General features: G+C 45.8%; 1 protein-coding gene across 1 annotated transcript in view; it reads right to left on the bottom strand.

Moving 5' to 3' along the window:
* LOC125745019 (ras-associated and pleckstrin homology domains-containing protein 1-like) overlaps window positions 1–20,818 on the bottom strand; it is a 51,231-nt gene that overhangs the window by 11,418 nt on the left and 18,995 nt on the right. Inside the window, 6 exon segments of the mRNA XM_049017402.1 lie at window positions 1,735–1,894; window positions 3,706–3,783; window positions 9,011–9,085; window positions 10,635–11,302; window positions 11,475–11,577; window positions 11,805–11,924. Coding sequence (XP_048873359.1) covers window positions 1,735–1,894; window positions 3,706–3,783; window positions 9,011–9,085; window positions 10,635–11,302; window positions 11,475–11,577; window positions 11,805–11,924 — 1,204 coding nt within the window.

Genomic DNA, 20,818 nt, shown 5'->3' with positions numbered 1-20,818 from the left:
CCTGCTCTTTCACCCAATCAGACTCTCCATTAACAACAGCACTGGTTCGGATTTGAATCGGATGCATCTTCCATCCATGTATCCCGGTCAGGGTCACAGGAAGATTAGTTTCTAAATGGTTACTGCTTAGGTAATATGGACTTAATTCAATTATTAAATTATTGAATTTAAGCATTTATCTCGCTTCTTTTTCTGCAAGTGGTAAAAGAGAAGTATCGTGTAATTATCTTAAATTGCACATGCAATCTTGATTAATTTCACTTTAACACATAAAATTACAGCGAGGCCTCAGCTAACACATTTTAGTGGCAATCATGCAATGAGGCAGCAGCTCGGCTGAGCTTAATTTAGAAGCAAGCGGAGTGAAATCTTGGCTCCCCAGGCCCATAGTTACAGGAACAGCAGGAGGACGAGGGCCCCTGTATGAAATACAGCAGAGTGCGGCTGTTTCTGGAGCTTGCACGCGGTACCAGGCATGCTTTCGGACCACGTGGCTGTCGGTCCTTTCTGTCCCAGAGACCCCAACCAGCCTTTGAACAGAACAGTCTGCATCCGGTTTAGTTAGGGATCCAGACATTTTCCCCGAATCTGACTCAGATGGGCTGCCCTCCCACCCTGCTGTGGGCCTGACACTGCTCCAGCCCACAGCCCTGGACATGTAGGTTAGGTCATGCGCTTGACTGCCCTGGAACTGCGCAGAGGGCCATATGAGCAGGAATGAGCCATGACTAAGCCAGCTGTCATGGGAGAGCGACCAAGGAGGCATGGAAGCCAATGGAAGCCATTGGAAGCATGGCTCCGTACCAGAGGGATCATGGTGCTTCGGGAACTTTCTGTAGCATAATGCAATACATCGTACCACTTACGATAGCAGAGCGAACAGTACTGCTGTCGCTAATCCATCTGGATCCCTATGAAGGACACCAGCTGCATGAAATTGATTTTAATTGCCATTTGCGCTGAGGACAGAGTGATTGGAATCACACTGTTTTTACAGATCTGTTATCACGATCAGTACGTCTTTCTCTTCTCCAGGGGAACAGTGCGAGTCTCTGCCCAGTCTGGATGCGAGGAACAACACACACGTTATAATAAGCCATATGTGACAAATACTTCTTGTTTCAGCACTATCCAACCTTTGTGGACAGCATCAGGCCTAGCAGTAGGAGACCCAGAGCTGGCACCCAGCTGGATAAGCATTTGCAGGGGTGCCTTGGTAGAGAGAACACGACTCAGTAAATTCAGACAATGTCTGCACTGACAGGAAGTGCTCCCTGCCAAACATTAGAAATACTTGCAATGCCAGAAGCATGCCGGTACAGTCACACAGCCATTAATAACCAGGCAAACACAGAGGAAGAAGCTTCGCCGTTCAGGCATTAAAACGTACGCCACATCCCCTCAAAAAGGTGTGTGACACTTCTCAGAGGAAAGCGAGCTTATCCCAGAAACCTCCATACATAACATGCCACCTCATTCGCTTTTCAACAAGACACATATTATCCCAGAGACGAGTGCCAGACCACAAGATTCCTAAGACTGCAGCACAAGTTTCTAAAGAAAGACCTAAAACAGACTGTGCATCAGAGAGCAGCTCAGAAGGTTCCCAGCTCAGGCCCCTACATCTGTGACCCAGCTCCATCCATTTCAAAGGCAACATTGGTGGAGGTGCAGTGGTGTTGTTAGGGTAAGGTACAGCACTCCATGCTGCCAAGAACACTCCTTCACACTCACCCATCTGGAGTTCATTGATGGTCTCTACCAATGACCAGTCTGGGCTGTAGCCACAGTGGGACTTGTCGAGTAGGCTGTCCAGCACCTGTCGAACAGACTGACGCTCATCCACCATCATGGTCTTGGAGCTTTCGTCCGACATGTGCACTCGGATCACCAGCTAGGATGGAGAGGGTAAGGGAAGTTTTTGTAAAGCTCCACCGAGACATTCTGCAGTGACAGTGCAGGAAACGCCAGTTGGAAAAGTGCATTTCCTGGTTCAGTTTGCAAAAAATATGAAAAACACTACATCTACTCTGAAATTTGTAGGGAGTATACAGAAGACAGATCATTGAAAGTCAGAGCCCAAGTATACAGGATCACAAGCAGGAGCATCACCCAAGACACACCTTAAATTGTCTAACAGGCCTAAAAACAGTGCATTTTAGTAGTTTTGCAGTGTATTGCACAGGAATGTTGCATCCTGTTTGTTGGGATATACAGACATTCCTCTATTTACGAACAACCATAACTTGAAATGTCCGTAAATCATTATTCAACATCATTTTAAGGGCATACGCAAGTACACAGAACTAGGATGCTGGGAGTTCGCACAGTACGCTGCTGAGTGGCGGGAGTAGCGGCCAGAAGTCGTACTAGGCGGAATTGGCGCGCAGAAAAAAAATATACATATATATTTTGAGGACAGGAAATGGGAGCCCAAGGAACACAATTTAGACTTACAGTCCTCTTCGTTCGTATGTATGAAAGTTCATAAGTTGAAAGATCGTAGAGGAGCATCTGTATATCATCGCAAATGTTGGAACAAGAAATTTTTAAAACTGCTGTAACAATGGGACCAAAACTGCTTACTTGAAGACATGCAATGATTCACCTGCCATTGGTTGCCCCATTGCTTGATACTTAAGACATTTTTAATGTATTTGCAGCCAGATATACACTGATACAGTTTCAGTTTATTGTGATAAAGTTTCCATAAATGTTCCAGTCACAAATCTCTGTTTTAGAATCTTTCTTCACGCGACATACAGTATGACAGACCCCTCAATGAGAGCATGCAGTGACGAAGCAGACCTGATGGAGAACTTGTGGGATTAGAGTGATAATTCCCCCCATCCACGCCACCCACAATGCCTAGGGAAATGTGGCACGGCTCCCTCTGATGGGCAGATTACTCCACATCCGTGCCAAGGGCCGGAGGCGATTTTGAGGTCATGCTGCACGTGCCACATTCAGCTAGAGCATCCAGGAATGGAGGGCTGGTGCAGAGCTACTCTCTCCTCAGGGCAAGGGCCCTCTGCATGGCTGCCCAGAAGCAACAGGGTGTGTGGAACAGACCCGAGCGGGACACGGCCAGGCTCATACACAGCAAAGCCCCCATGTCCATAAAGAGCTGCTCTCATTGGGTGACTGGATCAGGGAGCAGCTTCATAAGGCTCATTCATAGGCTCACAATGCCCACGGAGCCCCCTGCTCTCCCTCCGGCCTGTCAGTTTAAATCAGTCACGACGTCCAGCTTCCTCATTAAGACTTCAGTGTTCGTCTCTCTCTCACTCCCTCCCTCCCTTTGTCAGTTGCTTTTATCTCCCTCAGAGACACGCTCACTAGAATCCAATTCATGAAGCTTACACAATCATAAATGCACAGAAACAGTGACCTATTTATTAAATATTCCAGTTGAATCAAGAGCAACACGATTAGGTTCTTTGTAATTACTTCTGCTGCAGCCCTGCTGTGTTGAATGAAACAATTGGATACAGACACACACAGACATCATGGCGACTTAAGCTACTATGACCCATTTCTGGTGTTTATATTCCTCTCACAGGAGCTCTGTGAGGGACACGCAGCTTCCTTGTAAACACACTGCTTCCATCAGCTCAGGATTTAAAGTAGAATGACATGCTATGGCTCTGTGTATACATGCATGCTTGTCCATGACGTTGGTTTCTAATGCACTAGCAAACACACCTTTTTCACTTGTGCCTCCTTGATCTTCTCTAAAGCCACTCGAATCTTCTCCGCCTTCAGCTTGGCAGCCTGCTCCTCCTATGGGCAGACAGACAACGGTGTTAAAAGGCATGCACACAAAGAACCCAATAACTGTGCTATCCTGGAAAATCCTGTTCCACGACAGATGCAGGCTCTCCTAGCAATTCCATGTTCCTCCACGTAATGGGAATGGAAAGCCCAGCTCTGGAGCAGACATTCATTCTTCTTTTCTGACAGCCCATCACTTACCTGGCTTCTCCAACAGGAAGCCATAGTGTAACGCTCTATATCACCGGCTCCGTTTCCGTACGCGGTCGTGGTAGGAAAAACAAATTCCGTGCCGTTCAATTTCTCACGGACATCGCTTCCCAGACACGGTGTTCGGAGCAGTCCTCCTCAAAGACGGGTGAGGGAATCCGTCATTTCACAGCTCCTTTCGCAGCTGCATTTGAGAAGACCCAGTGTTTTTGGAATTATCCACAGTGGGACAGAGGAAGCGTGATGTTCGGAATACAGCTCAGCAGAGACTGCAGAAAGGATGTGGCGAAGTTCTCTGCCCCAGAGTAAGAGCAGCAATCCATAGGAGTGGGACTGCTGCCCACAAGCGCTGACACTCACTGGCTCTTGAAAGGCTCTTTCTTATACATTCAGCCACAGGTAGCCTAGATGTTCATTAAGACCAGAAACCAGCAAGAACAGTAACAGTTTAGCAAAGCCAACAAAGCAAAGCAGACTAACCCAACAGCCCCCCCCCCGACTGCCTGGATCGTCCGTAAGATGCTTACAGCCTGTAGAATTGCCGCTGTTGCCCCCGAGAGAATCACGCCAGATTTGGACGCTGGGGCGAGAAGCTGTCAGGATGACATCGTGATCTGAGCTGCCTGTCGAAATTGAGAGCATGGGGGCAGTGGATCCTTCAAGTGCAGCTCTGACAGAGAGACGTGCCAGACTCTACAAATGCAGGCAAGCGGTGGGGTGCAGAACCCTCCCCCTCTCTCACAGTCCCCCCCCCCCCCCCCCCCCCCCCCCCCCACCCTTCTCTCTCTCAAACAGCTGCGGAGCCGGGAGAGTGGGGCAGTAATCCCCAAACACATGCTCTGTGCTGATGGAGCTGCCTTTACCATGTGTTCTATAAGTAATGCCCCCCCCCCACCGCTCACAGGAAGAAAATCTGCCCCCTTATTGGGGTAAGTAACTGATTTAGCAACAGCAGAATGACAAATGTAGTAAGCAGATAAATTATGCCTTTTAGCAGCATATAAGCGCAGCTATAGAAAGGCTTGCAAACCAGCTAAAATGGTTCTAACAAATACTATGTAAAAGGCAGCTACTGTAGGGTCTGAGCTGCAGCTGGGGGGGCTTGGCATGACACAAACGCAGGCCACAAAGGGTGTTCAGCATAAAAGCACGTGGACTGCAGGCCACCCTGTACATGGGGCACATCGACTACACAATGTGGGGTCACACACCCTGTGTCAGCAAAAGTGAGGATTTTTTCTTCCCTAGAATGAACTGAAGCAGATTCCAATTAGCTGTAGCATCTGAATACAGACGATTTGCTCTTCAATGATTTGGCCGTTCCGTAAAACCAGCAACTGTGCATCTCAATGCTAGAAAAAACGGCTTTGGGTTTTCATGAAAGTTTAATCACTGGAGTGAAAGATATTTAACACTGATAAAAATATATATATATTACTGTAGCCTTGAGTCCAGAAAGGACCAAATATTTTGTATTTCACCCTCCCCCCCTTTGCACTTTATGCACGTTTTACTTTTCATTTTCCGTATCTAATCTAAATTCTCTTTGTACTCTCTGTGCGAGTCTTTCCTTACCGCACTGATATTGTACAATGCCATGGATTTTAATACCTAGAACACTTAACACTTTGAAACATCAATCTTATGTAACATGACACACATACCAACTTTTTTCCCGGAAAAACTTTACAGGTTTTTCGGCATTATTACTAATGATTCCAAAACAGAGAGACCAAGGCTATAAACTTGGGGTGGTGTCAACAGGCAGCTGCTGTCTGGGTTCTGCTCATGTCTGATCGTCACCAGTTCACCTATGTGAACAAAGAATCCACCAGAGGAAGGTCCGGTGTCCTGCAAGGTTCTGTCCTGGGGCCAATCTTGTTCACCTCGTACATGCCGTCTTTTGCTGGTATTATTAGGAAACAGTGTGAGTTTTCATCGTTATGCAGATGACACACAGCTGTACATATCTGGCGAAACAGAAGAACTGGCGTAGCTGTCAAAGACTGAGAAATGCTTGGCTGAGGTTCGGAGCTGGATGGCCAGTAACTTCCGTCTGTTAAACTCTGACGAAACAGAAGTGTTACAACTGGGCCATAAAAGAGCACAGGGTGCTGTTGATTGCATTAAGCTTGATGGCTGACTAGTCAATGTAAGAACGGTGGTTACAAGCCTTGGTGTCACTTCTGACTCGGGTTCCTCTCTGGATGCTCACATAAATAACATGGTTAAAACAGATTTCTTTCATATAAGCAAATCTGAAAAACTTAAAACAATGTTCTCCCTTCAGGATGCAAAAGTCTCTAATCTGAACTACTGTAATGCCCTATTGGTTTGCGGAGCCACCTCTGCATTACTAAACTACACTTGGTGTAGAATGATGCAGTGAGAGCCCTAAGAGGGACTATGAAAATGGCAGCATATTAGTCCTGTATTGGCCTCGCTCCACAGGCTTCCGGTTAGGTCTTGTATCGACTGTAAGGTGTTACTGCTAACCTAAACATCACTGAATGGTCTTGCACCAGAGTACATCCGCAGTTTTGCTGGTTCCATACAACCCCTAGTCCGTCTGCTTCACTCTCAATGACTGCAGTGAAATTACCTTTTTTGGAATAATCCGTTACTGGGCACCAAAGTTATGGAAAAGTCTCCCAGCAAATATCTGAGATTCAGACTCACTCCTGACATTTATGTCAAGGCTACAAATTTGCTTGTTTAGTCTTGCATATGGTGACAAAGCTGATAGTTAGGTTTCACCTCAGCCAGGGTAAGTGTCTAGCTCAGAGCTGGTTGGGGATCAGTGTCACTGATACTGGATGAACTGTGTGCCCAGTGCTGTCACTCTGGCTTTACATCTCCCATGTGTTGAGTGCTGGTGCTCAGGGATTCCTCATGCCTCTGTTCCCTCCCACCTCTCCCGCCTAGTTAAGCTGCCATAGTTAAGGAGTCTCCAGCAGGTCAAATTATCTCCACACCGCACTACAAATTACGTCATAATATTATCTATTGCATCCATAACTCCACTGGACCTTCTGCATTTATATCTGGACTATTCACAATTCTGCTTCATAAATCAGGACTTTGTTACTTTGGACGTCCTGTTTGAATGGGCTTCCCTTTTAGGTCTGGCTCCTCCCAATGTTACTTCCTTATCACTGGTCACCTCTGGCTTACTCTCTGGGGGCTTTGGGCAGGAATACTGTTAAGCACTTTGAGACAATGTAATGTAAAAATGAGCTACACAAAAAGGACTGAACTGAATTAGATAAGCCAAGTTTAAAAAAAGCTTAAGTCAGCAGAGGGTACCAGACAATGGCACTGGCTGGATGGTGGGCCAGTCCATCATAGGGCACAGACACAGACCCTGGATGCAAGAGGCGACAGTGTTACCCACTGAGCCAGCGCCACATTCAATGAGAATAATACTAAAACAGCAATAACATATTTGCTAGTAGTTAGGGGAAGTTTAAGACCTTTTTGTGGATGAGATGATAGAACAAAGGATGATTTAGACAGAACAGCCCTTAACTGCATGTATATACAGGTATCTGCATATGGAAGCAGGAAGACCAGACGCCAGGCTCCATAGCTACAGGCATGAAGTACTGAGATATACACACAGTACTCTACAGCTAATAGCTGAAATATAAAATCATAACACTATTATAAAAAGAGATTGCACTTAAGCTTCAGGGAACATGAGGCAGGAATTGCAGCACGAAATCAGGAGCTGAGAAGAGACCTGAAGCTGCAGCAAAATGTTTTACTGTACAGTAAGTTTTTGTTCATACAATGAAACAGCACAGTATATTACTGTATCCGTATCATATCTGCTTACTGTAGCTGTCCATCACACTCGCATTGCTGAATGCAAACTGTATTACAAGGTAGACAGCGTTACTCATCATCCTGCACTAAGTGATACGCGCGCCAAGGTCCTACGACATCCGCTTTCAGGCGTCTCCCCATCAGTGTGTATTATCTACTACGAACCCCAGACATATATATGATCAGACGTCAGTCGTTAGGACGCCTGTTGACATACCTGTATAATGAGTGCGACTCAACACGACCCCTCCCCTTGGCTAAATGGGACGCCTTCAGCCTGTATTTTCAGGTCAATTTGTCAGACAGTCCAAGACATCCACTTACCTTTTCAAGCAGGGTAAATAACCTTTAGACAGCAGCTTTCACATATGTACGCATTACTGGGCAGGACCTTAATGCAGGACTGCATTAAGGGAATATGGGAGCCCACCACTCTCCTGTACAGTAAGCGCGGACTGTAAGAAACGCTCTGTATCTACCACAAGGCCCATTAGAGGAATCTAATAAACTGTCCATCTCATGATCTCTGCCACATTATGTTATTACTGCATGGTCGATCCAAGGAGGCCTACAGAGGAACACTAACGACACCTCATGCACAAATACCTCTGATCTGCTTCTGTCCGTCTGTGATGTAGTCATGAAAGATTCTGCTAAATCCACAGTAACTTAAAAGACCACAGTATTCAATCTATGGTGTCCCACACACTTTTCTGCACTCTTATCCAAACACAGAATACCTGTAGGTCCAAAGTGCACGTCGCCCGCATGAAGTCCATACCGGCACTGCCCACAAATGCGCACATGCATGCCCACAAATGCGCACATGCATGCCCACAAATGCGCACATGCATGCCCTCATGCCCCTTTACACTGGTTTACCTGTGCATGTACTCCAAAGTGTGAGACCGCACCGCCACGACGTAAAGAACTGAACTGACATGCACACACCACCTCTTAAGTGCCCCCCAGTGGTAGCATGATGCAGACTGATGCATTAGGAAGATTCTGGAAATGCTCAAAGCTGCAGAAGAGGAGCACCAGGCACAGGAGATCATGCGGGGTGGACAGGGGGACAGTGAAGGAGCGAGAGAATGAACGAGCATTAGGAAAAGGGGCCTGTTTCGCAGGTGGTTACAAAGCAGCACATGGGGGGGGGGGGGGGGGGGAAAGACAAACAAGCAAAAGAGGGCGTCACCTTTGTCAGCAAGTGAGAGGGCTTTCCCGCAATGTTTTTCAGAATGAGGGAGGTTTCCCTGTCCAGATAGGAGTGCTTGGTGCAGAAACGAAAGGGAAGAAAAAAACACGAGGAGAGTTAATGCAATGATTGTCAAAGAATACAAACAACCGCAGCTGATCCTTTACTGAGGCGTGGAAGCAGAGAATCGCAGGATGGCTGTGCATCAAATAGTGATCAGTGGAAAAATCGGTAAAATGGCATTTCAGAAGTAAAAATGTTGCAGCACAGTTTCCCAGAAGCCAAAGTATTCTAAGTTTCAATTTAACAGCTAAGCATCCAAAATTAGAACAATTTAAATGGTTTTTTACATTATTGTCCTCATAGATGGTGATAAACTACCTTGGTACAGGAAATAAATCTTTCCTATTAGTATAACCTAAGAGCTGCTCCTTCACCGCTCTGCATGTGATGTTCAACTGCAGCAAATCCATGACTGATTCACGTAAACATCCCAACATTCACAATCTATGGGGACTAAGAAAAGCACAATGTCCCACCAGACTCCAAAAACTGTGATGTAGACCCCCCCCCCCCCAAACCACACACATACCATTCTGGGTTTTCCGATTTCAAGGGTCTTCAGAAAATACACAATCACTATGTACCGAACACAAATGACAGTCAGTGAGAGGTGCCGAGACTTTTAAAATGGGGGGGGGGGGGGGGGGGGGGTTGTCATAGAGGTGTGTGTCCACCATGCACACAGCAAGATCCCACACTAAAAGTGCTATTCACTGTATGAGAAAACCTCACTGAGTCAAAGACTGACTACTTACATCATGCGCTGACCTGAGCTTTGACTCGATACCTAAACAAGCAAGCAGAGCATGATTTCAAATCTGCAGGAGTCATACATGCAGCTCTGCTTAAACACTAGCATGAGGATGTCGGCGGGACCTAAGATGTGTGTGTGACATATTCAGAGCCAGCTGAACTGGTCACTCCTGACGGGGAGTGGGCACTACAGTAAGATGTCCACAGCGAGCGTGAACGAGCAGCACTAGATGTTTAGATTTCACTACAGCATTTTCAGAAAAGACCGTTTGCTTTTCAAATATGGTGCCCCCGCTTCCATCTGAACCCCTGTCGTATTTACAACAAAAAGCATTCATTTACAATGGCCACACCACCATGAGATAGTTAGGAAGTAAAATTGTCACAAAACAGTCAGCTTCTACGCATGGCTGCAATAAAAAGAGAAAAAAGCACAACCCTAACCTCCTATACACGTTTTCTGCCTGTACCATCTTCCAGAAGGAGGAGGCATATTTCAAGCTGTGGACTTTAATAAAAATTCACTGAGCCTGTGGTTGAGGTTCTGGCCATCTATATTCCTGCATTTTCTATCCACAATAGATCGATTGAACAAATGCAGCCAAAAGAGTTGGGTACATCCTGCACTGGGGAACTGGATGTGATCCGCAGACACTGAGACCACTGGCTGCCGTTCTGTCTGATGGGTCTGGCTGGTGACACTGTCACATGGCTCAGTGAAGCCTTCAAAAGCTAGTCATGGATCAGGAAATCTAGGGTTAGACACAGAGGGCTTCCGTCATAAAGATGGGAGGACACTCATGCGCACCTCTGAACTGGACTGCCCCGGGCTCAGGTCCTGAGGGGCTGTGGGCGGAGCGGTGGGTCCCGGGGGGCCGTCAGGCCGCCGGGGGGCCTCAGGCTCAGGGGGACGCAGAGGCTTGTCCATATCCAGCGAATCCATGCTGCCGGCAGAGGCAGAGTTGATGCTGGAGCGGGGCGACTGCCCTAGGGAGCGGACCTCATGATTGCTGATGGCACCAGCAGAGCCGGTTCTGCGGTGCTGGTGCGAAGAGGATGCGGCCCGGAGCAGGGTAGCTGTGGAGGAGGAGGAGGAGGAAGAGGGCGAGGCCGAGGAGGAAGAGGTCGAGGTCTGCCGGGCCGCCTCGTCCATGCTGAGCGAAGCCTGCTCCAGCTGGGCCGTGATGTCATCCAAGGAGAAGTTAGAGGCCAGTGGCCGGCTATGAGAGCTGCCCCCCCGAACCGTGGAGGCTGGTGAGGCACGGGCGCTACTGCTGCTGCTGCCTGCGCTGCTGCCACCCCCGCTGCCCCCACCCCCGCTGCCGTGACGGACCCCAGTGCCACGGCCTGCCGGAAGCTTCTGCCTCAGCTTGGCGCCACTGTTGGGCCTGCTGATGCTGCTGAGCTCCTGCTCGATGGAGCATAGATCTGCCATGAGGGCGTCCAGGTCCACTGGGTCTCCCTGGTTCAGAGCCTCTGAAAGCAGAGCGATAAAGACACCCAGGTTATAGGCACAGACCTCCTAGAGCTTACATGTTGGATCAGAATGACCACATCATCATGGCAAATCATATAAAGGGAGAAAGCAATTTATGGGGGGAAATACCAATTCTGTGCATTTTGATGCCAGCACAAAAGACCAACGCACCGTTGATGTTGTACATTGAGAAGCGGTAGGAGAAGTTGGCCAAGTTGGTCTCCTGTCTGAGTGGGGCCTTCTGCACCTTCTCTGGTTTCCCATCATCCAGACTCTGCAGGGGTTGAGCGAACTCTCAAATGCGGCCGACAGCTTTACCGGATGCTCACAGAAGCTTATCAAACAGATGCTATCGCTATCTGTAGCCGCAATGCATCACTGACTACCCTCACATTCTGTGTATTTTGATACGCAAAACCCCGCAACACACAGAAATACTCATTTCGTGTCACAACTTGTGTCAAGTGTCAATTTTTCCAGTTACAAAACATACCCCCATACCTTGGTCAGTTTGTCCAACTCCCCCAGCCAGGCTCCGAACATCTTGTCCAGGTCCTGGTCCTCCTTGTCACTGTCCTCTTCTGCGGCATGATCCAGCTCTTCATCAGAAAGCTGATCCATCTGAAATGCACAGTGCCAGCAGACGCACTTAGCTCCATCAGGTGCAGTGCAGCACGGAATGTCGCTATGGTAACTGAAGGTAAAAGTTGTAGATGAAGGGAACGAGAGCAGTCAGTATAGTACATCACAGTTTAAAAATAATGCAGAGTACAGCGATCCGAACCCAGAAATCTTTAACAATCTCTTTATGTATATTATCATACAAACCGTGCTGTATTATCATGGGAAAGTAGTGCTTTGATAATCGAGTACTTTAGAAGCAACAACATGCACAAAAGATTCCAACATTTTATACATAGAATACAGCTAAAACAAAGTATGGCTTCAGGCTAAGGACCATGGACGTGCTGAGCAGTAATGCAGTGAACTTTAATTATTCTAGCTGAAACGGCAGAGAAAAGGCGCCATCTAGTGGAGAATGGTTTAGTAACAATCTTCCAAGGAAGCAAACTGAAATTGCTAAAACCTCAAGTTTAATCAACTCAACGACACATACAGGCTGCACCTTCTGTCAGTTAACTGAGATCAGGCTACACTGCTGCTGGTAAAGCAAACCAGTAAATTTGGATTTGATACTCTCCAAAAACACAGTTTAATGCCTAACTTTACAAGTCTCTCTCTCTCTCTCTCTCCCTCTCTCTCTCTCCCTCCCTCTCTCTCTCTCCCTCCCTCTCTCTCCCTCTCTCTCTCTCCCTCCTTCTCACACACACACACACAGGAAGCAGATCCCCAAAGAATCTCCCATCTGTCTTACAGGGATCCCAGAGGACTGTCTCAGAGGAAGCATGTGAAAAGCAACACAGTACAGAGAGTCTGACCAGAGGGCTCTTCTTAGCTGGCTAAAGAAACAACCGGCACTGTGAGTCTGTCAATGCCTCTTCACAGGCTGGGCTGGGGGACACAAGGCACATGGAGCACTTGTGAGGCTGCCTGGAAAGCAAACTATTCAAGGGAGCTGGGAAGGAGTCCCAGCAGAAGGAAGAAGCCGCAGGCGGGGGCCCCATCCTGCTTACCGACAGTGTATACCAGCATCACACAGACCATTAGGGGTGCCTAGGTAATCCAATTACGATTATTTAGGAAATAATTAGATGCGTCAGAAATCCTTTTAATTCCTACCACGATTCCATCAATCGATAATTCTATTTTGGTAACCTAAACGCAAACTTCACAGCGCTGAAACTTGTCGAGCACGCCAAGGCAGATTAAGGAAATGACATTACGTCTTTCGTTTAATTCTCTGAGGAAAACAAAAGATGAAAGCTGGCCTGCAGATTGACAGGGAATTATAAACATGGGGAATGAGCCGACAAAATCCCTTCACTGCGGAAAATGGCTGATCATTCAGAGCAATCATCTGCATTATTTTAGTCAGTGTGTCAAACTCTGGTGCTGCTAACTTTGAATGGTGATAAACTATTAGCCAAGAATGACATATTGGACTGATACATACACAATGTCCACAAATATTTTCAATGTAGAATGAAAATTAAACAAATTGACTAACTGGCTCACCTTTACCATCGGGAAGAAATCCAAATTGCTCCCAAACAGAAACATTTTTTTTTAACGAATCCTGTATAATTGTTACCACTCACAGCCCCATCTTTCTAACCAATAGACTGACCTCTGGTGGCCAGTACTGTGCACTGCACTACACCACCTCAATATAGCATCACCATATCAATTTAATAGAAAGAGGAGCTTCTGTATTTTTAATGGTATTAAAAATAATCCCTCTAGAATTTTTAAACACCGGGGTGACAGTAACACTGTCATACCACCCAAGACTAGTTCCGAGTATCACCACAGAAATATTTAAAACACAACTATGAATGGTCTACTTTTCAAATTATAGATCTATATAGATATATAGAGATAGAGAGAGATAGATATATAGATCTGTATAGATATAGATCTATATATATCTATATAGATCTGTATAGATATAGATCTATATATATCTATATAGATCTGTATAGATATAGATCTATATATATCTATATAGATATATAGAGAGAGCGATAGAGAGAGATATATATAGATATAGATAGATATATAGATAGATATATAGATATAGATCTATATAGATATAGATCTATATAGATATAGAGAGATAGAGAGATAGCACTGCATTAGGCTGGGGCAAAAAAAATCTGATGCCTTCTTCTGAGAAACATCTCAGTTGCTGGGAAATCCTACCATGTGTTCCATAACATGTAACTGGAAAATGAGAGAAAACAAAGGGTTCTACAACCAGTGCAAAGCGATAAGTTCAGGATGTGCTGAGCTGAATTTCCCCTGCACACGAAGTCTAACAGACAGATGAATGGCAGACGATTCCATCACCACTTCCTCCTGCTGTCTTTCAGCAGCACAGACAGAAGTAATGCCCTTCTTTCCTTTAGCAAGCCTGTGAATGGCACCATATAAAAACAGATCGCAAATCAGGAAAAATACTGTTTTCCAAGCCAGGAAAAGTCACCCATAAGCAGATGCAGGTTTTGCCTAAGCTGGGATGGCCACAGTAAACATACTTAAATACAGCATACAGAATGATCATACTGTGAAAGCATATACCAAGGTCTGGCAGGAAGTACCATCTATATTTTTGGGTGAAAGTGACAGCAAGTAGCAAACAAGGAGGACCATATCCGGATTCACCACCTCCTTTCCTGGCCATGACCGATTTGACAGCATGGAGATGTCATCTCTCGAACCAATGAGTTCTGCAAAATAGAGGCCATTTCGGTGTATGTTCCTGCAGGGCGAGTTTAGCATGTATCTCCTTAACTTTAATCCAATGCCAGGCTCTGCCTAGAAAATGATGAACCTGGTGTGCTTCTGACACCTTGCATTCTCCAAGCCATCTCTGGGTCCAATGTTCTGTGCCAGTGAATTTTGAGAGGGGTGCCGTTATACAGAGGTGGGTAGTTCAGGTCCAGAGAGTAAAAGTCTAGACCAAGATTTTGTGTTAACCAACCAGTTGAGTACTCTGACTGACTTCTGACAGACTCTTTATATTCAGCTGGTTGATTGAAACAAAATATTGGTCTGGATTTACACTCTCGAACTGAATTACTCACCTCTGCTTTTATATATGTATGTTAAATGTTAAATTTTAAGGGTCCAAACAGAGCTGTAGAATAAACATCCTTTAAAACGTCAAGTGTGAAATGGGCAATCAATGAAAGCAGATCCTGGAAGGGGAAAATCACTGTCAAGTTAATCAGTTAATGATGCAAATAGCTTCAATCAAAGCATAGGGAAGTACAGTACTGGACTCTGAGGAACATGGAGAAGCCTCAGGAAAAGGTTCTGGTTTGATAATGATCTGGGTAATTTTTTACATGTGCAGATACATAGTAGCATAATACATTTATATAATAACTGAAAATGTTAAATTTGATATAACTTGCGGTGAAAGAGCATCTGCCAAGATGAAGAACCTTCAAAAAGACACCATAGATGGGTTATAGGGAAAAAAATCTACTATGACCCTTACAATGACAAGGCCCCACAGATGTCTGCTCAACTGTTTACAGTGAAGCCTTTAATGGGAAACTCCACTCACTATTTGGCTAACTAATGGAGATTCATGTGAAATTCACATGCAAGATCCCCCTAGCAAATTCATGCAAATTAGAACCCAACGCAGTTTGTTGGTATTGATATTCTCATTGCCTAGTTCACTACCCGTATACAGAGGTGCGAGCAAACGCCACATCACAGTAAATAAGGCAAAAAAAACTGTCCGAAGATATTGGAAAGCTGCAAAGTCTCATAAGACTGACACATTACTGACTGGTCTGCAACATCGTATGAGTGTGGGGTCAGTCTGACCCTGACTGCAAACTACAGAAGCTTTAGTATCACACCACTGAAACCACATCATTCACAAACCTCAAGCCTTTAAGACAGACACATGATTCAGACCAAAGAGCACGTAGTTCCTACTAATGTGGGAAGAGAAAGACATTGATGTGCTTGTCAGGGGGCTGCCACACCACAAAAACAAAAAATAAAAAAAATAAAAAAAAATCACAAAAGTATCATCAGAAGCCAAAAGATATACCAGCCCTTCAAACCCACCATGTTATTTGGAGAGATTAACAGAACGAGCCCCCAACTCTATACTCCTTTTGGAGATTTATGCTCCATGAATAGAATTTCTTTCACTGCATTTAAATGGAGTTTGATGCCAGGAGACCACAGTCAATGGAAGCTATAGACTCTCTCAGAATATGAAGCTATTTATCTATCTTGCTGCTGGACAAAATTCCGACTGCAGCTGTGGGAAGATGACCTCAGCTACTTCCTCTTGTTTTTTTTTTCTTACACAGCTACAGGGGGTCAACTAAAGAGCCTTGCCCTCCTCTGCCATGTCCAGTCTTAGCTAGACAGTCATTCCTCAAGGGCAAGATGGCCCCCAAACACCACAATTGCTTAGCCATCCTGGGTTACCTACTAGAGATAGCCCATGCTCAGCTCCCATCCTCTATGGGAATATGTAAAGGTATGATCACATGCTGGTATTTTGGGAGTTCAGTAGTACAGTAAAAGGAGACCTTGCAGATCATACAAATAACCTAAGCAACAGTGAGATAGAAGATATGTTCCCGGTACTGAAGGGAACAAGATTATAAAGTACAATGATGACAATCACTACCCATTAACCACAGGAACCACAAGCTCATGCTAGCTGGGAAGGACTGGGCTCAGACACGTGAATGTGAAAATAAAGACAGGAAAGCACTGGGAAGGAAGGCAAAAGTGCAAGAGTTGGTCAGGGGGCTGGAGGGGAACCCCACAAAAATGCCATGGTTTAGTTTCATAGTCAAGGTCTTTATAACCCGTATCAACTATAACACCTTTGCTTCCCTTAGATACTCCCTATATCCATCTTCATGTCTTTTAACTTAAGATTAGAGCAGGAATGCATATCAGTATCTCACACTGTGTCATAGGTACTTCTCAAAACCTTTCCCCACCAACAATACACCCAATGGCACCATTCCTAACAAGGGACCCACCTTAGAAGTACATATCTCCTAGAAGGGTCAATTATAATGCTGTATAACTCGAGTGCAGGACTTGGATAAGAGAGTCTGACTCAGGTCACTATTTTTATGATTCAGACTGGATATGTACAGGCCAGTGTCTTGGACTCAGTGATTTGAGATGCACTGGGGTTCCCCTAAGGATCACCAGGAGAGACAAATTGATTTAATATTCACTTTGGCATTTAGCTAGCTAGGTATGTAGTATTACAGCTGTATTTTGGTGAGTATTTCTCTTTTCACCCATCCTTCAGTATGCGAGATCAAGGAGAAAAGGAGAAGAGGTCGGGCCCAATCTCTGCTCAAGACGTTATTTTCTATTTGTTATGATAAATATGGTATGCTGTGGTATTTTGAAATTTTGGAGACAAAATTAGCCAGAACCCCCTCACTGCTCTGCTAGTTTTAATCACCAAGATTTCAAAATGCTGCATTGCTTTTGAAAATACACTGAAAAAGTCATAAAGTTTGGCTGTTAGCACATTTAGAGAATCTGTGCACTGTGCAGAGAATCCTCTGTTTAAAGTGACAGTTTCTTACCGCTGCAACTTAAAAATACCTCTTGATGTTTTGTCCTAAAGCATAGATTAGATGAGCACCTGGTCAAACTACCAGTCAATTACGTTTCACTATGGTTAAGGCTGGGATGCCTCAGTAAAGCCGGACTGAAGTTCTGCTCCGGCTTTTTTTAGAGACGGGACGAAACACCAGAACAGTTGGTTCAGAATGCAAAACAGATCCGGAGAAATTCATGAGCTACATTCCCAAAGCGCTAAGAAACCCTGCTTTTTATGCCAGGCTCTAAGACTCACCCCTCCAGGATGAGAATGGACAGGACTACATTCGACCATCTCCACCCATTCTTCTTAGCTTAAGGGGAGACGCGCGTCCCAATCGCCTGAGACTGACTTAGGAGTACAGAAACAAAGAGCATTTCACAGAACTCACATCATTCCCAGAACAGACAGTAATGGACTGATGCCATGTAACATGCGAACGTGGGAACAATAATTACAAAGGAATCACTGCATCATACACCACAAGCCAAAGGGACACATTTTCCCTGACGTGTCTAAGTGGCTTAGCTGCCTTTGCGATGAACACGCATCTGGTAAGCGCCATTAACCAAAAAGAGCCGCACATGCAATTCGAAGCCGCGAGCCCAGTACTTGCTACCACTTGGTGAGGATTAATGACAGCGGCAGAAGCCAGCATGCATGCCGAGATGCTTCTCCAACTCTGGGGCCATTTGTTCTGCTTTATCAGCTGGAATTCCCCTACATCTGTGCTGTCCTACTGAAATCATTCATACATTCCCCATGTGAGCCTTCGAAACCCATAGGCTTTCCACATCCCTCCATCTGTGTCTTCTGGACTCCACTGTAGTGTTGGCTTGCTAGATCTGCACTCTGCGTGCCTTACCCAGATCTTTCCATAGCGATATTACCTACAGAGCTTGGCCAGTCTGTTAATTCTGACCTGAAAAAAATGGGCTCACATTTACGACAGTCAAGAATAAACGCAACATGGAAACATAACCATCAAGCTAATAAATGCATAATCGTACTTCAATCTGCAACACCCTTTTCCATACACAAAGCCCTTAAAACACAGACTCATGCACGGGCTATTTTGGCAGCACAGACCCCCACCCCTCGCACCCTAAAAAGCCACTCCTTTCATGCAGCTGTGACCAGAACTACCCCACCCAAGCCTTTTCAATGCTCTCCTCTGTGTCCCCTTCCCTCGACTGACCCCTAAGCAGCCAAGGCCTGGGGCGACACGGTGTACAAAGTGACACAGCCCTCACACTCTGACTGGTGGAGCAGTCTCTATGGCAACAGACTCCCTCTCCAGACTGCCTCAGTGAGCTTCCTACAATAGCTAGGAAAACACTTCCTCTGATATCGCATAAAAAAACGCACATCGATATCCACGAACACACCTCCTGTGTCCGGTCCATACAGCATGTCTACCTCACTTCTGAGTCATAAGTAATACATATTAACTACCGTATTAGGCAAAGCAGCTGTTAAAATGTAATGGATCTAAAGTCAATTCTAGGACGTGCATCGAAGACGACGGCAAAAGGTTGCTCTGGGCAGTAAGAACAAAGTCACAGAGAAGGCTGCAGAAAAAAGCAGAAAGTGGCCAGGAACTGCTGCCCATCTCTCCCACAGGAAGCTCCGCTCCCAAACTGGCCAGACTGGTGACGCCGAGTCACAAATGGCACCACATCAGAAGAACAGGAGCACAGATACAATAGGGGGTCAAAACTTCCTGATATCCAGACTCCCAGAATTATATTTTCAAAGAGTCATTTCTGCAATTCTAAATCACCAGCAGCCCCCCCTCCACTCAGAGCCATGCTGCCATTTTCAAGGCCGAGAAGGTGTTTCACCGTACACGTCTTCCGTCTGTAGACTTGACCACGTCTCCTCCTTAGGTAAACACTCACTCTCTAAGACGTTCAAAAATAAAACCAAAAGTCAACAGGGTGCGGTGTGTAGTGCAGGTCCCAGAAGACATGAGTCACCAGTACGCAGCAAACGTGCATCTGGGCAGCACAAACCTGACAGCTGCAAATACAAAGTCCACAGGGTGCGGCCTGCCTGAACACTCCAGCGCGTGAACATGGAACACGGGGGTGAGGGGTCAAAACAGGAATCAAGACACTCATTAGTCCAAAGCTTGGAATTGGGGTGGCAGGGGGTGGAATGACACCTTCTATTGGCTCAAACTGCCACAGCTGAGGAGGAACTGTGGGGTGATTTGTCCATCTAGGACAGTGTTTCCCAATCTGCTCCTCGGGGACCCAGTCAGTCCATGTTTTTGCTCCCTCCCAGCTCCCTACCAGACAGGCCACATTTTTGCTCCCTCCCAGCTCCCTGTCAGACAGGCCACATTTTTGCTCCCTCCCAGCTCCCTGTCAGACAGGCCACATTTTTGCTCCCTCCCTTGGTGGGTCCCTCAGGACCGGATTGGGAGACAGCAATCTAGGAAATGGCATCACCCAGCATTACCACAAGCAACACTGCAGTTACTTACCAGAATAATCATCTAATTAGCCCAGGATAACAGTCAGCAACCCTGTCTCTAATTTAAGCCCCACAGTTTTACAACCGTCAATACTAAGCACATCACTTAGACACCAATTAATGTGGCAGAACGCAGCTATTTAGGAACAAAGCAAATTATGAAAATGTTCACTACGCAGCCGAATTACCTGTTGCTCTCATAAATAAGCTTGTCTTATATGTAACAAATACAATATTACGCAGTCCCTCTCCAGACTGCCTCAGTGAGGGCTGTGCTTCCTACAATAGGTAGGAAAATCGCATAAAAAAAAAAACGCACATCGATATCCACAAACACATAAATCAACCATAAATCTGCCTTAACATAGCAGGATGTGGAACTGAGTGGAATTATTGCGAAACAGACCCAGACACAAAATAGCGCAAGAGAGAGTCTGACAAGGGTGATACTACAACAAACGCTTAAAAAAACACTTACAATGGTAAGAAGTACTATTAAATGAGAAGACTGTAGTAATTTTCTTGCATTATCCACTCAGTTCTTAACCCTAGGTCTTTTAAACATAAATAACAGGATACAGTCTGCTTAAGGGACAGCAGACAAAAGCAGACAGCCTGCCCTGAAAGAAGAGCCCACTCTGAGGATTAACACATGTGCCCCTTGTCAGTCACATGGGAGACCCCGAGCCCAGGACAGCAGAAGGGACACACACACAGACAGATGGAGGGGGCGGCGCCAGTGTCACTGCACCACCACAACTGGAGGCCAGCAGTGAGATGTCTAAACTGGGGCTGA

Source organism: Brienomyrus brachyistius, chromosome 1, assembly GCF_023856365.1.
Source record: "Brienomyrus brachyistius isolate T26 chromosome 1, BBRACH_0.4, whole genome shotgun sequence".
Lineage (NCBI taxonomy): Eukaryota > Metazoa > Chordata > Actinopteri > Osteoglossiformes > Mormyridae > Brienomyrus > Brienomyrus brachyistius.
This window is presented reverse-complemented; position numbering and strand designations above follow the sequence as displayed.